At 40.1% G+C, this 17,909-nt stretch overlaps 2 protein-coding genes across 3 annotated transcripts in view; one reads left to right on the top strand and one right to left on the bottom strand.

Annotated features, from left to right (window-relative positions):
* Nucleotides 1-6,619, top strand: part of LOC130408929 (sodium/hydrogen exchanger 9B2) — a 40,710-nt gene extending 34,091 nt beyond the window's left edge. For both annotated transcript variants that reach the window (XM_056732434.1, XM_056732433.1), the window contains exons 10-12: nucleotides 4,103-4,239; nucleotides 4,336-4,534; nucleotides 5,757-6,619. In XM_056732434.1, coding sequence (XP_056588412.1) covers nucleotides 4,103-4,239; nucleotides 4,336-4,534; nucleotides 5,757-5,806 — 386 coding nt within the window. In that variant the 3' untranslated portion in view covers nucleotides 5,807-6,619. The remainder of the gene's footprint in view (nucleotides 1-4,102; nucleotides 4,240-4,335; nucleotides 4,535-5,756) is intronic.
* An 830-nt stretch (nucleotides 6,620-7,449) lies between these two features.
* g3bp2b (G3BP stress granule assembly factor 2b) overlaps nucleotides 7,450-17,909 on the bottom strand; it is a 13,321-nt gene continuing 2,861 nt past the window's right edge. The window contains exons 6-13 of the mRNA XM_056732436.1: nucleotides 17,862-17,909; nucleotides 17,486-17,714; nucleotides 17,322-17,414; nucleotides 16,769-16,862; nucleotides 16,644-16,694; nucleotides 16,433-16,561; nucleotides 16,239-16,357; nucleotides 7,450-8,011 (exon numbers count right to left, since the gene is read on the bottom strand). The exon at nucleotides 17,862-17,909 is cut by the window's right edge and continues 61 nt beyond it. Coding sequence (XP_056588414.1) covers nucleotides 7,766-8,011; nucleotides 16,239-16,357; nucleotides 16,433-16,561; nucleotides 16,644-16,694; nucleotides 16,769-16,862; nucleotides 17,322-17,414; nucleotides 17,486-17,714; nucleotides 17,862-17,909 — 1,009 coding nt within the window. The 3' untranslated portion in view covers nucleotides 7,450-7,765. The remainder of the gene's footprint in view (nucleotides 8,012-16,238; nucleotides 16,358-16,432; nucleotides 16,562-16,643; nucleotides 16,695-16,768; nucleotides 16,863-17,321; nucleotides 17,415-17,485; nucleotides 17,715-17,861) is intronic.

Below are 17,909 nucleotides of genomic sequence, written 5' to 3'. Positions count from 1 at the left end.
TTTATGACTTACAGAAATCTAACGCTTACCCTGTAGGATTCTTGTGTGTTTAAATTCATGTTAGTGGGAGTTGATTCTCCCATTGTTGTGACAGCGAGGCTGGCAACAGTAATTAATAAAATAATTATTAACGAATATGAATAGATTTCAATTCATGTTAGTGGGATTCGACTTCCCATTGTTGTGACAGCGAGGCTGGCAACAGTAATTACTATTACTAAGACTAGGTAGCCTGAACATCAATGGTGCAAGGGATTTTAGGAAAAGAGCAATACTTTATGAGTTGATAAGACAAAAAAAATGTATGTTACTTTTCTTCAAGAAACTCAAAGTGATATAAAAAATGAAAGTGAATGGATGATGGAATGGGAAGGAAAGGTGATAGTGAGCCATAAGACTACCACTAGTGGAGGTGTAGCAATTTTACTAAGAAATAATATGAATCCAGTCTCATGTGAAATAGAGCATGTAGTCGGGGGACAGTTGCTGAAAATACGGCTTATGTTTGAACATTTTTTCACTTGTGTTTATAAATTTGTATGCCCCAGTATTGGGAAGTGAAAGAGTGTTGTTTTTCAAACAAACTTAGAGATATTGTAAAGAGTTGTAAATCTGAAGAGTTTTTATTTCTAGGGGGGATTTTAATTGCACAAAAGACGATAACATTGATAAAATTCACAAAGAGCCACATATGCCTTCGCAGTGTGTTTTAAAACAAATTCTGAAAGAATGTGAATTGTATGACATTTGGAGGGTTCTAAACAAAACACAGAGGCAGTACACATGGACACAAGCAAGAGAGCAGTATGTGACAATGGCTAGACTAGACATGTGGTATTGTTTTAAACATCATTTTAACATTATTAAACAATGTGCAATTTCTCCTGTGGGCTTCTCATATCATGGTTTAGTCAGTTGTAATGTTTTTATCACTAATGTAAAGCCCAGAAGTGCTTATTGGCATTTTAAAACGGTTTTATTGCAAGATAATTTTTTTCGTGAGGTGTTTGGCCAGTTTTGGCAACAGTTTAGGAATAAGAGGTCATCCTTTGAATCTTTGCAACAATGGTGGGACATTGCAAAAATAGAGTTACAGCAACTGTGCCGTATGTATACTTTCAATGCTTCGAGAGACATTTCCCGATCCCTGAAAGATCTAGAGAAAGAGATAATTGAAATGGAAAATTTAGTGGAATCTGTTACAGAGAATGTGTCAAAGTTTTAAAGGATAAAAAGAAAAGTTTAGATGATTTGTTGGGGGTTAAAGCACAGGGTGCTCTGGTACGCTCGCGTTTTCAGAGTGTAGCACTGATGGATGGCCCAACCAGTTTCTTTTTTGGACTTGAAAAGAAAAATGGCCAAAATAGAATTTTGCATTCATTGTTCAAATTATAGAGGCTAAGGAAATAAGAAAAAGAGCGGTAGGATTTTATTCCGAGTTATATAAGAGTGGTCACATGGAGGTGAAGGATGTAGCCAGTAAGTTTTATGTGAGTCTGCCTAAAGTTCTGGATGAAGCAAACAATGAGCTGGAAAAACCTTTAACGAAAGGTGAACTGTATAACGCTCTAAAGAGTAAGGAGTGTGGGAAAGCTCCAATGATCGACGGAATTCCTGTTGAGTTTTATAAATCACTCTGGGCAGTGTTGGGTGATGACTTTCTGGAGGTGATTAATGACAGCTTGACCAGAGGGTCGCTGCCGACAAGCTGCCGGAGAATCACCCTGTTACTGAAAAAAGGAGACCTCAGAAACATAAAGATATTTTGGACGTCTCTGGATCATTGGGTTTATATTTTGGCCTTATTTCCTTAGACCAAGAAAAAGCTTTTGACCGGGTTGAGCATAAATACCTCTGGAAGACTCTGAGTGAGTTTGGTTTCAGCCCGGGTTTTATCAAAATTATTGGAGTGTTGTATGCAAACATTGAGAGTATACTCAAAATTAATGGAGGGTTGAGTGTTCCTTTTAAAATTACAAGAGGTATAAGACAAGGGTGTGCACTTTCTGGCATGTTGTATTCTTTAGCCATTGAACCTCTGTTGTTAAGGATTAGGGCAAACATTGATGGGTGGAGTATACCGCAATCTGAGTGTAAGATTAAGCTATCAGCGTATGCTGACGGTATTGTGGTTATGATAAAAAATCAAGAAGAAGTAAACACTTTACAGGTAATTTCAAATGAGTTTGGTCAATTCTCTCCAGCTAAAGTAAACTGGGGTAAGAGTGAAGCCATTGTAGGCTGAAAATGGGAAGGTGTTTGCCTTCCTAAACTACCAGCTGGACTTGAGAGGAAGAAAAGTGGTTTTAAATATTTGGGTGTTTATCTTGGAGACGATTCAATGTTGCAAAAGACAGGGATGGGGTTTTGGAAAAAACAAAAGGATGTCTGGAAAACAGAGATGGTTGTTTAGAGGACGTGTGACAATTATTAACAATCTGGTGGCTTCAACGTTCTGGCATCGTTTGGCATGTACTGAGCCGCCAAATGGACTTCTCGCAAAACTGCAGGCTGTAATAGTGGATTTTTTCTGGACTAAACTTCACTGGATACCGCAGAGTGTACTATATGTTTCTAGAGAGGAAGGGGGACAAGTACTGATACACATGGTCAGCAGAGGAGCAACCTTTCGTTTACAGTTCATTCAAAGACTTTTAACAGGTCCAGAGGATCTGCTTTGGAGAAACGTTGCTGGATCTATTTTGAAACAGAGGTCTGGGTTTGGACTCTATTTTGTTTTTAATGGATTCTAACAAGATTTCACTTAATGGACTGACACCTTTTTTAAGGGGATTTTTAGAGTGTGGAGCTTTTTTTTAAAAAAAAAGAGGGGTTTCTGAGTCATCTTTATTTTGGTTATTAGAAGAACCGACTGTGTTGGAGCCAGGTTGGATGTATCTAATGAAATTGCATGTGGATTTGAAAATGTAATGTGGTCTTCAAAAAAGGTGAAGTTGGGTGATCTGATAGCTGAGGGGGGTACTGATTTAAGTAACTCGCAAGGGGTAGCATCTGGTCTAAAATTAAAATCGGAAAGATTGGCAAAAAAATGTTGGAGGTTTTAAAACAGAAACTTACGATGGAAGAAAAGTCTCTACTTGTGATTTATGGGGAAGGGGAAGTTTCTCCAAACAAAAAAGATCCCTTTCCTGAAGTTTTCTTTACTCCTGATCTTAAAGGAGCTAATGGGATGTTGGAGAACCTGGAAGATTAAAGTATTCACGAGGCTGACCGTCAGAAATTGTATCTAAACTGTGTTAAAGTTTTAAATAAGAAAGTTTTAAATGGAAGAGTAGACACTGTTTGGAGAGACAAATTTGTCTTGGATCAGAGTATAAAACCTGTGTGGAGAGTTTTGTATAAATCTCCTTTGGGAAAAAGAGTGGGGGATCTTCAATGGAGGATTTTACACGGGGCAGTTGCTGTTAATGCTTTTATAAGTGTTATTAATCCTAATGTGTCTAATGGGTGTCCTTTTTGTAAAAAAAGGGAGACAATCTTTCATTGTTTTATGGAGTGTTCAAGGTTGGGTAATTTTTTTGATTTTCTTGGATTGTTGTTTAATGAATTGAATGAAGGTTTTACTGTTCACAGTTTTATTTTTGGTTACCGGTATGTAGCAAAAAATAGAATAAAAAGCCAAATTTTAAACTTAATTATAGGTGAAGCAAAAATGGCAATATACTTAAGCAGGAAGAACAAAGTTGAAGGGTCAGAAGGATGTGAAGTTGTGTCTATTTTAAAAAACAGGATAAAATCAAGAGTATGGATTGACTTTAAGTTTTATAAGATAATGAAGGACTTGACGTTTTTTTCAAATCAATGGTGTTATAATGATGCAGTTTGTTTTGTTGTAGATGATCTTTTAATTTTTTCTTGTGCGCTACAATAAGTATCACTCATGTAATCCATCTCTCTCTGTCTCTCTCTCTCTCCATCTCCCTCTCTCTCTCTCTCTCTCTCTCTCTCTCTCTCTCTCTGTCTGTCCGTCTCTCTCTATCTGTCTCTCTCTCTCTCTCCATCTCCCTCTCTCTCTCTCTCCATCTCCATTTCCATCTCCATCTCCATCTCCATCTCTCTCTCTCTCTCTCTCTCTCTGTAGGGTTGGGTGTGGCCACTCTGTTTGTTGGGTTGTTGTTTCGAGTGTTGGTGACATTTACTGTTGTTTCGTTCGCTGGTTTTAATATGAAGGAGAAGATCTTTATATCTCTGGCCTGGATGCCTAAAGCTACAGTGCAAGTGAGTTCTAAAAACATCACGTGCTGCAGATACCCCAGATATTTCCAGACTCGCTAAACAAAATGTTGTGTGTGTTGTTGTGTTGTGTGTGTTGAGGCTGCTATAGGGTCTATGGCTCTGGATATGGCTCACAGTGCTGGAGACGAGCAGCTGCAGAATTATGGGATGGATGTTCTCACTGTGGCCGTTCTTGCTATTCTGATCACAGCTCCGATCGGCGCTCTCGCCATCGGCCTCACAGGACCAAAACTACTGCAGAAATACACAAGTACACATCTGCAAACAAACACACAGGGTAAGAAAGGTTTATTCAACTCTTTAAATACACTCACTGAACAACATTCAGCAGATCCCTCACACACTATGATCATATACACACCTGTCTATGCACACACATACGAACACACAGCTGATCAGGGCCGGCCCGAGGCATAAGCGAACTAAGCGGCTGCTTGGGGCCCCCTGGCCACCAGGGGGCCCCCCAATCGTTTTTTTTTACAATTAAATAACTTAAAACAAGTTATATAAATGAATTAAAGAATAAATAAATTAATGAATATGAATGAATAAATGAAATGAATAATTCAAGATAAGAAAATTCTGATTTGCCGACAACTGCTGCTGTGACTGCCAGCGGTTGAGTCATTCGCAATTGCGCTTAGACACATTTCACGTGCATTGACAATTCGCGCCGGCGCGCAAGTGCGTGTCACTGTAATTAATAAATGACAAGCCATGTCACAAAAAAGGATGTATCCTCTGGTGCCGAAAAGAGAAAGAAGAAAAGGACAGAGGAGGAGAAAAAAGTGCAAGATAAAGGTATGTTTGCATGATTAGTGAAAATTGTGCTCACGTCACTTGAGGTAGCTGCTAGCCACGACTCGTGATCTTACATAAGCCCTCACCAGAGCTAACGTTAAATCCCCGCCATCAACAGTGAAATGTCACGCATTATTAATATACATTTATCTAGGTTTATTTCACGTATTGATAATAGACATCAGTTTAAGTTGGAGAAAACAGCCGAAGGGGAACTTAATCTTCTAAGTTAAATGGATGCCCCAGCTTTCCTGTAGCTCAGTGGTAAGAGCATTGCGTGGTTTCGATCCCAGAGGATTGCAACTATGTAAAATGTATAGGATTAAGCAATATAAGTTGCTGTGGATAAAAGCGTCTGCCAAATGCCTAAATGTAAATGTATTTAAAAGATTGTACATTTAATTTAAAATTATTTATTTCTTGTTTTGTGACAGTTTGTATTTAGAAGTTGAAGAGTAAAGTCTTTTAATTAAGTATTGTATTTAGTATTTTTATTCATTTATAATGTAAAATTATAGCGTGACATTTGTGTCAATAATCTTCAAGCACAGGTGACTCCGCGTGCTGGGAAAGGGCCCCCAAATCAAATTCTGCTTAGGGCCCCCAAGAGGCTCGGGCCGGCACTGCAGCTGATGACCTCACATCACATGACAGCAGACACTGCGAACACATATTGACACTGTTTCTTATGTCTTTAGATCATTGTGTCAGAACTCAAAATGTTGGCGGCCTGGAGTCCAAACTGTAGAATATCTCTTACACACACATGCACACACATGCACGCAATCACACCTTTTGATGTCATATGTGTTGTTGAGTTATTTGACCTTAATCTCGGGTTAGTTAATCTCATGAACATCCGTCTGCATGTAAACTGCCTTCTGAAAGATCTGCTGTGAAAACTTCTCGTCATCAAATCTTCATGTAAATCAGCAGCATGGCTCACATCATCATTCAGTCATCACCAGCTCTTGCTCATTATATTTCTGTGTTTTGACTGTGTAAATGTACATTCCTCTGTTGTTTGATATCGGCCATAAAATTAGACAAAATGAGACCAATGAAATGTCCTAAATCACAACTAATAAACTTTCCCAGTTACTCATAAACATTCACTCAGTAAGTTTTACTGAAAGTCATTAAGATCAGCTGTGATGTGTCAGAGGAGATCTGGTCCTCCCGGCTGAGTCTGGTTTCTCCTGAGGTTTCTCTCCATTTATTCATCATTGGAGTTTGGGTTCCTCGCCACAAATCGAATTGTGTAAACGTGAACTTACATCATTCAGTGTTGATTACTGTAAAGCTGCTTTGACACCACGTCTTGCTCTATCAAAAACTGGTCAATAAATAAACACAGTATCATTTTTTTTAATAATGAAATTGTTGCAGATGACTTCAACAAACCTGCAAACCAGTGTACTGTAGATTCAGACACTGTAAACATATATGGTACAAAGATTTTTGTTGTGTTGATCTAGTTTAACCACATTTTTCTTGTTGACTTCATTTTAGTCAAGTGGTTCTTTCAAACTAAATTGACTTGGTTTAACTGTGAAAAATCTTTTTTGTTATACTTACTTGCCAACAAGCTAATTTCTGAGTCCACCCAACTAAAACAATAATAGAAGAAAAAGTAATATTTTATTAAGTCATAAATATACTAGACAAACTCAAATAAAGACGAGCCAATAAGTAACTGCTCAAGAAGTTTGTGTTTGAGTAGAAGCACTGGATCATGAACACTAGAGACACAAACCAAATCATTTAAAAACAACTCTAGATCAACAAGCAACTAGCATTTTCAAAGAAACATTAAAAAAGAAATCCTTTTTAATTATCTGATTCAAAACCAAACTAAACATGCCCCAATGCATGCTGGGGACTTTTCCAAGTCCAGTCAACAAAATCATCTATGGATTCATTTTAATCATTATACACAAAACGCCGTATTAGCTCCTACAAACAATGATTAAAGTTTGTTCAACTTTGTTAGATGAACATATTGTGAGTTGGAGTTTTTACAGTGTATTGGTTTAAAGTTAACATGAACAATAATTGATCAAAGTTACTCATGAATAAAGTGATTTTCTGTCAAGGTGCTTAAGAGTTGATTGTAATGTTAAAACAATTGATCGACCAAAGAACTCAATGATCTTTGTATCAGATTTCAGTAGTTTATGGAGTAAAAAAAAAAAAAAAAAAAAAACACTGCTGAATCTGATCGAAGAAAAACTGGAACCCAAAACTGAATACAAACACGTGGACACCTGTATGAAAACAAGCAGACTTCAGAAATTCAGTTTCAGTCTCACACAAACACACTCCGTTCACACACGCATCAGATCACCAGTCCTCGGATTGCACATCACGACACAAACACATCAGACGAAATCAAGTTAAGGCACCACCACTGTTTTTATTTACTAGGAAAATAAATAAGTGTACACATGAAGCGTCTGATGTACGTGCTTTACAAAAATGTGTGAGAAATCAGTTCATGAGGAAACCCTGTCCAGACATTCAACTTTTGTTCTGTAGGAAAAAACGCTGCATTTGTCCTCTCCGCAAACAACAACAGAAAGATGTGAATGAAGAGAAGAGCTGATGTTCCTTCTGATGCTCATTCACAGTCCGAAAGCCAAAGATGGAGAGAGAGAGAAAGAGAAAAATCTTTTCTTCCGAATAAGGGTGAGAACTTCAACCAGCCTCAGCGTCGCGGCCCCGCAAACCGGCTCTCTCCGCTCGGACCGCCACCTCTCCCAGCCCCCATCCCGCCTCTCGACGAGAGGGGGCCACGCCCATCTCTGTCTCGCCCCATTCCATTTCCCATAGATCCTCGGGGCCCGCTGAGTCCCCGGCGACCGTCGGCTGCTCCTCTTGTGTCTCGCTCTCGGGTGGCTCTAGTCTTCTTCTCCTCCACGTTGAGCCGCACTTCTCCACGAAACATGATAGGCTGGAGAGGAGAGACAGCAAGCATAAATGCGTCATACATCAAGCGGATTCAATAACTAGGATCATTTCAGATGAAATGCAGATTAACAACTAGGGCTGCGTGATATTGTATATCCTGATGTGGATTACAACAGACAGATACCAGACAATAATCAATAATAATGGAAAATAGACATTATATCATTATCATGGGTGGTAGGCTTTAGGTTCATGTTGATATGCTTTGGAAACGCTGTTTTGTTGTGTCAGTTGAATGAGCTGCTGTTTTCTGCACAGATAGAGCGAGAGAAAGACCAGCTGCGTCGGCAAAACCTCACGCTCGCACGGCTGTCCCGCCAACATCTTCCTACTGTACAAAAGTGTTGGTTTATCTACACACTTTACCTGATGAAAGAAGTCACTGCAACAATGGTTTGTGTGCGGGCATGCCTGTGTGTGTGTGTGTGTGTGTGCACATGTGCGTTTTTGTTTGTTTGGCACTTGACAAATTCCCTCCCGGTCTCCGCAACCTTGCATGAAGTCAAACACACCTGATATTATGTGACGTTGAATGATTAAGATCTATTCTCACTCTATTAAGATCATGTTTATTCAAGCATGTGTTAAGTATGAAAACATCATTTTAAGTCAAAAACCAGCTTCATTATACTGGCGTTTCATAAAAATCTCTCTTAAACTATGGAAAGCATTCAGGCAGGCTGGGCGTGCGCAAACAAACAGTTGTTGATGATGACGCCGGTGGTTATTAGTCACATTAGACCGGTCAGCACAACAATAACATGATGGTGATTAACACAAGGACATCTTCGTGTGGATAGATGAGGTGTTATTTATGTTGTTAGGTTTGTTTGATTTCATTCAGTGTCGAGCAGACCGATCAACGGATGACATCGCAGTACTGAGAGAGACATTTAAAAGCACAAGGCTCGAGAGTCTCGAGATTGGATGGGGTGAGAGCGTGAGGGTCAGGGGTCCATGAGGATGAGGTTAACCCTAAACGCGTTTACAAGCTCCAAATCTCTCCAAATTAATCTCACACCAAATAACAGACCAACATATAAAGTAAATACAGTCTGACAACAAAACTGTTCTTATGAGTGTTTTTCAGGATTGTGATACATTGTTCGGATTCTGCTTCACACCTTAACTGGACATGTTAGTAACGAAACTAACGATTGTAGGACAAATCCGAGTGAGCCCTTATATCCGTCATTATGGTAAAACACGTCATCAGAGAGTGTGCCGCTTATCACTGTATTTCCACTAATAGAGGAGCTGCACTATTAGAGCTTTCGTCAAATTGCCCATCATTTCATGTTTTCAGGTTATTTTAAACGGTTTACAGGTGAGAATACTGCGTTGTTATGTTTATCAGTAGTGTCTTTCTGTAAAGACCCCTTCAAGCGGTCTGTATATATCAGGCAAATGTATAAAATAATTTTACTGAGAAATGTTTCATATACAAGTTACTTCAATGCATTTATACTTTTTAGAAAGTAGAACTTTTGGATATGAAGTAAAAAAAACACTTGAGTTTGTTTAATTTAGACGAATCCAAATAAACTTTTTTTGTCAGAACCTCTAGTAAATTAAGTATTACCTTTAGTCATCATTCAGAATCGTAAAATAATCGCAATCTCTATTTGAAACAAAAGAATCGGGATCCTCAATTTATCCAGAATCGTGCAGCTCTACTATGAATTCCTTAAAACCGATCTGAAGCAAAACCGCTCCGAATAATCGGTCTGGTGTCAGGCGTGAGAAACAGATGAGTGATCTAACAAAGATTGCTGTTTCCCCATGCACATTTTCACACACTAGACTTCGGAGTAGTGGTCGACCGATTATCGAACTGGCCGATTATCGGTGTCGATATCAAAGATTTAGCCGATAATCGATATTGATCATTTTCAAAGCCGATTTGCCAATAAAGTCATTTAATTTTGAAATGCGCTTTTGGATCTGACGCAGCTAAGGATTTCGTGAGAGCAGTCGGAACACGTCACTCTAGTTTGTTGCCTAGAGTAATGCCCGCCCACTGCCCCTCTGATTTGTTGGGACTAAGTCACGAGTCCAGCCAATCAACGCGGGAGGCTGCGGAAACAGAAAGTGTTTTTCACTCTCACACCGAAAGCACTTACCAGAGGTGGGGGACTCGAGTCACATGACTTGAATAGTTGTGGCCGTTACAATGGCAGACAACAGTCGAGCTCCACAGATAGTCACGTTTGGCTATAAGGACTTTGAACTGGACCGTGAAAATTAAAAAAATTGCTAAATGCAGAGTATGCAATGCGAGGATTTCTGACAACAACCACAACGTCGAATTTTATCCGACAATACACAAACCACAAGGAAAGGTAATTTATAGTCAGTTTAATAAAACGATTACTAATATAATGAATTAATCGTTTCTGTTTGTCATCATTTTGCCTTGGTTGCTTTTTTGTTATTAGAAATGTGATAATCGATCATCACTGATAGGCCTATCTCATCTCATAATTAGATGCATTGGGGAATCTGGCTATAACGGCGTAGCCCGATTTTTTATGTTCTTAAAACATTAAAATCTTCTTAAAATAAAGAAGGGCTTCTCTGTATTACATGCAGGGTTATGTCTATATTTAGTGCGCACATGTTCAAGTGTTTGTGTGGACTACGTGTGGAAGCTGAATAGCAGCTTACTTATATACTGCATGACCGGCTGACATGGACGCACCGTTGAGATATACTCTGACTTAAAAAACTCTTTAAAAACTTTTCGGTCATACTGACGAGAATAATTTCATAGTTCGAATCTGTTAACTGTCTACATTTTTTTGTGTACACTCACAACAACAACACGTTTTGTGCTGTAAATAATGAAACCAGTTCAAATAGAATACAAACATTCTCAGATTATATATTACGTATGAAACGTGCATACTGCGCGTCCACCGGAGAGATGACGATTAAGCATCATAACTTCATCACTGGGCTATATTAAAATACATTTTATTTATATTCTGCCGAAATGAAAAAGATCCGTTCATTTTAATAAACAAGATTCAAGATCAAAGTCAATAAATGATCCGGGATTCCCATCACTAGAGGCAAATTCCCTATAGGCCTACTGTGCACTTTAATGGACAGCACAAGTATTAAAGCATCATATATTTAAAACATATAATAGGCAGATTTTCAGTCACAATACTTAGTTTATAAGCTTCCTAGCATGTATACATGCTTAAGTCTTGAGTCATTCTGTCAGATACAAGTATTTCCGTTTCTGTGTAGACCGTTTAAATTAAATTGAATTAGATTTATTATACATTTCAGACTGGATTTCTTTTGTACAAGCAACACTTTTATTTTCAGATATTAATGTTGCACAGATATGCATATAATTCATACATAGCAATGTATACAAGATACATAATGCATGTATACAAACACCTTTTTTGTGCACAAAGAAACATGTATTGAAAAAATTAACCTCTGTTTATTTAAGTACTGCGACTTCACTTGACTTGACTTAAAACTTATCAGGACTCGACTGGACTTGCTTAGGGTGAACCCTTGACTTGACTTGCTTGATTTGTCTAAACTGTGACTTGAGATTTGACTCGAGACTTGATGGTTAAGACTTGAGACTTGCTTGGACTTGACCATATGTGACTTGTTCGCATCTCTGGCACTTACTAACTGGAGCTGCTTCTGGTTCATGCTCTCTGAGGTAAGGCAGCATCAGACGTTGAAATAAATCTCAATCCACTACACTGAAGATGCAAAATACTTCAATTTAATTAGTGCCTGAATTTCGGAGCAGCTTTGCGGGTTTCCTGAAGGTTCCGCAGGATTTACGCATTATTATCATGTAGATATAATTCTCATCCACAGTATAAAAATGATTTTGCTGTGCAAGCGAGCAGCACACTGCACGCGTTTCTTGAAATTGATCAAGCTGGCGTTTTGCACGTCATTTTAAGTTAAAAATACAAGCCATTTTAAAGCATAAAGAACTTTAAACGTCGGTCTTCAGTAAGAGCGCTCTCATACACATGCGCACACACACTCACAGACTCCGCAATCTCAAGCTGCTCACGACAAATGTTAGATTGAGTTATTTTTCGCAACTTATTTATACACATAATTGTTCAGAGACACACATGGGTGTGATTAAATGCCCATCTTGCTGACAATACACTCAAGGAATAGGCTAATGTACTAACTAAGTGTGTCTAAAATACGCTTTTAATGTTAAAGCTTCATGAAAACATTTGCGGTCTTTTCAACAACATACACAATAAAGCTATGAAGGCAATTACATTATTCACACTTATTATATAAAGTCAAATTATGTAGTTAATCCAATGATGAGCAAAATGATTAATTGAATAGTTCTAGTATTGTATGCAATTTTTAAGTCATCAGAACATATTTTTTTCCATAAATAAATATAATTTATTCCATTCAATTCATTTTTTCATTTGTCCCTTGTTGTTTTTTACTGTGTTGCTTGTGGTTTACAAAATGTTCACAGAATTCTGCTGGGTGCTCCCTTCTTTCTTTTTTTATTATTAATATAAGCGTTATGATTAAGATTTCTCAGTCAGAATTAAAAACTTTTAAATGTTTCAGAGCCTGCGTTCTTAATTTCTATATAAATGTACGTTTTTACACCATAAATATATCGGTTCAAAATATCGGCTATCGGTCTAATTCACATGGAAATAATCGGTATTGGCCTGAAAAACGCATATCGGTCGACCTCTTTTTCTGAGGCTACTGTTTATTGCCAAGAGCTCTTGAACAAGGTAATGCATGGTGCATCAATTAAAATATACTTGTTCAAATTTGTGCAGTGGTGCGCAGAACCAACACCCATATGACAACAAGGTACTGCAAGGGACCTTCAAAAGGAAACATAGCAGTCGACTCTCTCTTACGGTGCTGTGATGTCATGCCGACCGCTCTAAATGATGCCGCATGGCAGGTACATTTGAGTCAGAAATGTGCAGAATATGAATATGATATAACACTGCAAAGTGAATGACAATTTAAATGCAAGATAGTAAAGAAATGTTTTTGAAAGGGTTCTACGGACCTTGCCTGGTAATACCAAACTGTGCGGCTCCGCTTCGTAGACAGAGTTTGGAACGGCCTAATTGACAAGCGTTTTCTTTGTCGTGGGCGGGCGCTTGTCCGAAGTTTAAAATCATTGGTGTACCCGTAAACCAATCACATGAGATTACAGCATGACATGTTAATATATATATATTTTATATTGCATTTGCTTTTATCAAAAGCGACTTACATTGCATTAACCTATACATTTATACATAGGTATGTGCAATCCCCTGGGATCCAACCCACACCCTAACCCACAACCTTGCGTTGTAAACACAATGCTCTTACCACTGATATACAGGAAAGGTTTATTTTAGGACTGGAAAAGAGAAATGGACCTGTCAAAAGGGTGCCAGTTCGAGTTGACAGATAAAAGAGCGAGATACAGCCTATAAAACTCCAAGGACCATAAAAAAGTCGAGGAAGGTCATGGACTTGCCATCACGGAGCAGTGTCACCGAGGTGGGTTAAATCACAATTATCGACATGCCGGACTTTGGCCTCCCCAGTTTTTCGCAGAAGATCGGTAGCAGTTGATACTATAAACTTTTCCCAAAACCCTTACGGGAGTAGGGCCACAACATCACCTCCATTCAAAATGTGAAGCAAACCCTCTTCTTGCTCGGGCATCAGCTGGCAAATGCCGGGAATATTCTCCACAACAGAGCGAATAGCATCCCGTGTCTCCATGTCCGCTGTTGTTTTAGATTAACCTAAACTACAATCTTAAATTCGGCGCTTACCGTCTACATCACGGCTCTCAGCCCTCTGATCGCTGGTTGGACGGCTGGTATGGAGCCGGAGATAAACTGGGAGATGGTGTGCTATATCAGACTAAGAAGCAAAATGAAATTAATCGGAAAGTACAAAGTCTGACGTAGTCAGGCTACTACAGACCCCCTGCAATTATGCCACGGACCACTAGGGGTCCGAGTACCCCTGGTTGAGAAACACAGAAAACACGCTTTCCTGTAGCTCAGTGGTAAGAGCATAGTGCTAATAACACGAGGTCATGGGTTGCATCCCAAGGGATTGCACATACTTATAAAAAGGTATATGATAATGCAATTTAAGTGCTTTGGACAAAAGCATCTGCCAAATGAATAAATGTACATGGCACATCTGACAGGGGACTGACGAATCAGATAAGCAAAGGCAATGATACAAAAGACCCAATCAGTGAGAGAATGTGCAAACACGCCTTCCTATTCTACAGTCTCTGGTCACAGAAACGCAACCCCTAAGTTTTTTAACTGAAACGGGGTCTGCATCGCTTCAAAAAGTTTTTCACGGGGGTTGAAAACTCTGAAGCAGTGTAAACGTCATGTGTAATCATAGAAAAACTGAAGGAAAACACATCAGTATGAACACCACCTCACAATGTCCAAATAAAAGTGTGTCTATAATGATGCGTGACAGCAAAACAAGCCACTAAAAAACCACATACAGTTGAAAGAAAAAGTATGTGAACCCTTTGGGCTTACTTGGATTTCTTCATAAATTGGTCATAAAATGTGTTCTGATCTTCATCTAAGTCACAACAATAGAGAAACACAGTCTGCTTAAACTAATACCGCACAAACATTATACGTTTTCATGTTTTTATTGAACACAACATGTAAACATTCATAGTGCAGGGTGGAAAAAGAATGTGAAACCCTAGGCTAATGACTTCTCCAAGAGCTAATTGGAGCCAGGAGTCAGCCAACCTGGGGTCCAATCAATGTGATGAGATTGGATGTGTTGATTAAAGCTGGCCTGTCCAATAAAAAACACACACCAGTTTTGAGTTTGCTGTTCTGAAGAAGCGTTGTCTGATGTGAACCATGCCTCGCACAAAAGAGCTCTCAGAAGACCTACGATCAAGAATTGTTGACTTACATAAAGCTGGAAAGGGCTACAAAAGTATATCTAAAAGCCTTGATGTCCATGTGTCCACGGTAAGACAGATTGTCTACAAATGGAGAAAGTTCAGCACTGTTGCTACACTCCCTAGGCGTGGTCGTCCTGTAAAGATGACTGCAAGAGCACAGCGCAGAATGCTCAATGAGGTGAAGAAGAATCCTAGAGTGTCAGCTAAACACTTACAGAAATCTCTGGCACATGCTAACATTTTTGTTGACAAATCTACAATAAGGAAAACATTAAACAAGAATGGACTTCATGGGAGGACACCACGGAGGAAGCCACTGCTGTCCAAAAAAACATTGCAGTACGTTTGAAGTTTGCATAAGAGCACCTGGATGTTCCACAGCACTACTGGCAAAACATTCTGTGGACAGATGAAACCAAAATTGAGTTGTTTGGAAAGAACACACAACGCTATGTGTGGAGAACAAAAGGCACAGCACACCAACATCAAAACCTCATCCCAACTGTGAAATATGGTGGAGGGGGCATCATGGTTTGGGGCTGCTTTGCTGCCTCAGGCCCTGGACTGATTACTGTCATCGATGGAAAAATGAATTCCAAAGTTTATCAAGACATTTTGCAGGAAAACTTAAGACCATCTGTCCGCCAACTGAAGCTTAACAGAGGATGGACGATGAAACAGGACGATGAAACAGGACAACGACCCAAAGCATAGAAGTAAATCAACAACAGAATGGCTTCAACAGAAGAAAATACGCCTTCTGGAGTGGCCCAGTCAGAGTCCTGACCTCAACCCGATTGAGATGCTGTGGCATGACCTCAAGAGAGCGATTCACACCAGACATCCCAAGAATATTGCTGAACTGAAACACTTTTGTAAAGAGGAATGGTCCAAAATTTCTCCTGACCGTTGTGCAGGTCTGATCTGCAACTATAGGAAACGTTTGGTTGAGGTTATTGCTGCCAAAGGAGGGTCAACCAGTTATTAAACCCAAAGGTTCACATACTTTTCCACCCTGCACTATGAATGTTTACATGTTGTGTTCAATAAAAACATGAAAACGTATAATGTTTGTGCGGTATTAGTTTAAGCAGACTGTGTTTCTCTATTGTTGTGACTTAGATGAAGATCAGAACACATTTTATGACCAATTTATGAAGAAATCCAAGTAAGCCCAAAGGGTTCACATACTTTTTCTTTCAACTGTATATGAGTGACAAGAATATTTCACAGCGATTACACAAACCTTAGCTCCCAGGATCCGCGGCACAGGCTCACAGTCATCAAACACCACAAAACCAAAGTTGGGCAGTTTGCCTCCGACACCCTTTGTGTTGATTCTCATCTCCACCACATTCCCAAACGCTGAAGAGAAACACACCGATGATGTCACACACAGAGCCTCAGAGAATCCTGCGCAGGGTCAAAGGTCACACTTACTCATGAAGAAGTCCTTCAGTTCACCCTCATCTATGTCATGAGGAAGATTTCCAACGAAGAGCTGGTGACTGTCTGGATAACGCACAGACCTGCGACCATCTGCATCACCGGCCTCAGGGTCACCGCGGCCTGCACACAACACACACTTCTCATTGGCTGAGATTATCTCATGACATCTAGAAATAAAACACGGGGCATTAGGTCGACTCACCCCTAAAACTCATGTGCTGTTTCCCGGCCTGAGACTCTGAGCCGCCGCCATCTGATAAACACAAGAGCAGCGTCAGTCACATCATCACACATCACTCACAAACACAAGAAGAGTCCTGAACACACCTGCTCGAGCTCCTCTTGGGGGAAAACCTGACCTCTCCCTCCTATGATCTCGGGGTAAAGCAGACTGAGCGTCCAATTTCAGCTCCACCCGTGGCTGAAACACACACACACACACAAAGCAACGTTATCCTCCGGCTGTCAAAAGGTTTAGGTTGATAGAAAACTACAACGTAAACACAAACAGGAAGTGTAAGAGCGGAGCTCATAATTGACCAGCAGGGGTCGCTGAGCACACGTCTGGCATTCATAACAGCAATACAGGTTTGGGACATGATGACAGAAATCTACACCAGCGACACACTCGGCTCATGACTTCACACAGCACCACCCCACCGCTGACTGAACTCACTTCACAAAAAGTCAAAAAAAAAAAAAAAAAATCTTCAACAGCATTTTCCTCATTTTGCAATTTTAACCCAAACTGAAAATTTTAGCATAAAACTCAAATAAAGAAATTAATTGAGCAAGCTGATCTGCAGGAGACATTCCAGACCAGTGTTATATTGTGAGTTACAGCCCGAATAGAGATCATGATGCCAAGGCTTCACTTTACCTGAACGCTGGCAGTTTTCAGCAGGTGTGAAGACACGACAGAAGCTCCGGCTGGAGGAAGATTCTTACTGGTGACCGAAGCCCACGAGAACGCCTGCAGACATCACAAACACCATTACACAAACACACAACAAACAAATCCAACACCAGAGCACTTTCATTTACCTTCGGTGGTTCTGGAGTCTGCTGAGGGGGCGGAGTCAGGACGGGGTCGGGGGTGGAGTGTTTCTCCTCCTCTGTAAGTTTCTCTTCCTCTTCAGGCTCCGCCTCTGCCACCTGCTGCTCTCCATCTGGGCTAAGTTCCACCTCTGCCTCCTGACTGGCCTGTGGCTCAGGCTGTGATTCTGGCTGCGCTTCCAGACCCATCTCCTCCTGCTGCTCCTCCACTCCGTTGCTGAGGAAGGTGAACCACCGATCAGTCACAGAGGCCTTATGACATCAAAGCATAAAAAGTAAACCTGATGGATCGGTCTGCGCGGCTTCACGTGAACTGCCGTGACAACATCATCAGCCAAATCACGTGCCTCAGGTGTGCTGATACCTGACGGGTGGAGGCTCATAGCAGGTGGTGCTGGCGGGCCGGTCCTGG

This window comes from Triplophysa dalaica, chromosome 20 (assembly GCF_015846415.1).
Source record: "Triplophysa dalaica isolate WHDGS20190420 chromosome 20, ASM1584641v1, whole genome shotgun sequence".
NCBI lineage: Eukaryota > Metazoa > Chordata > Actinopteri > Cypriniformes > Nemacheilidae > Triplophysa > Triplophysa dalaica.
Note: the sequence above shows the minus strand (reverse complement) of the source record. Positions and strands in the feature narration are given on the sequence as shown.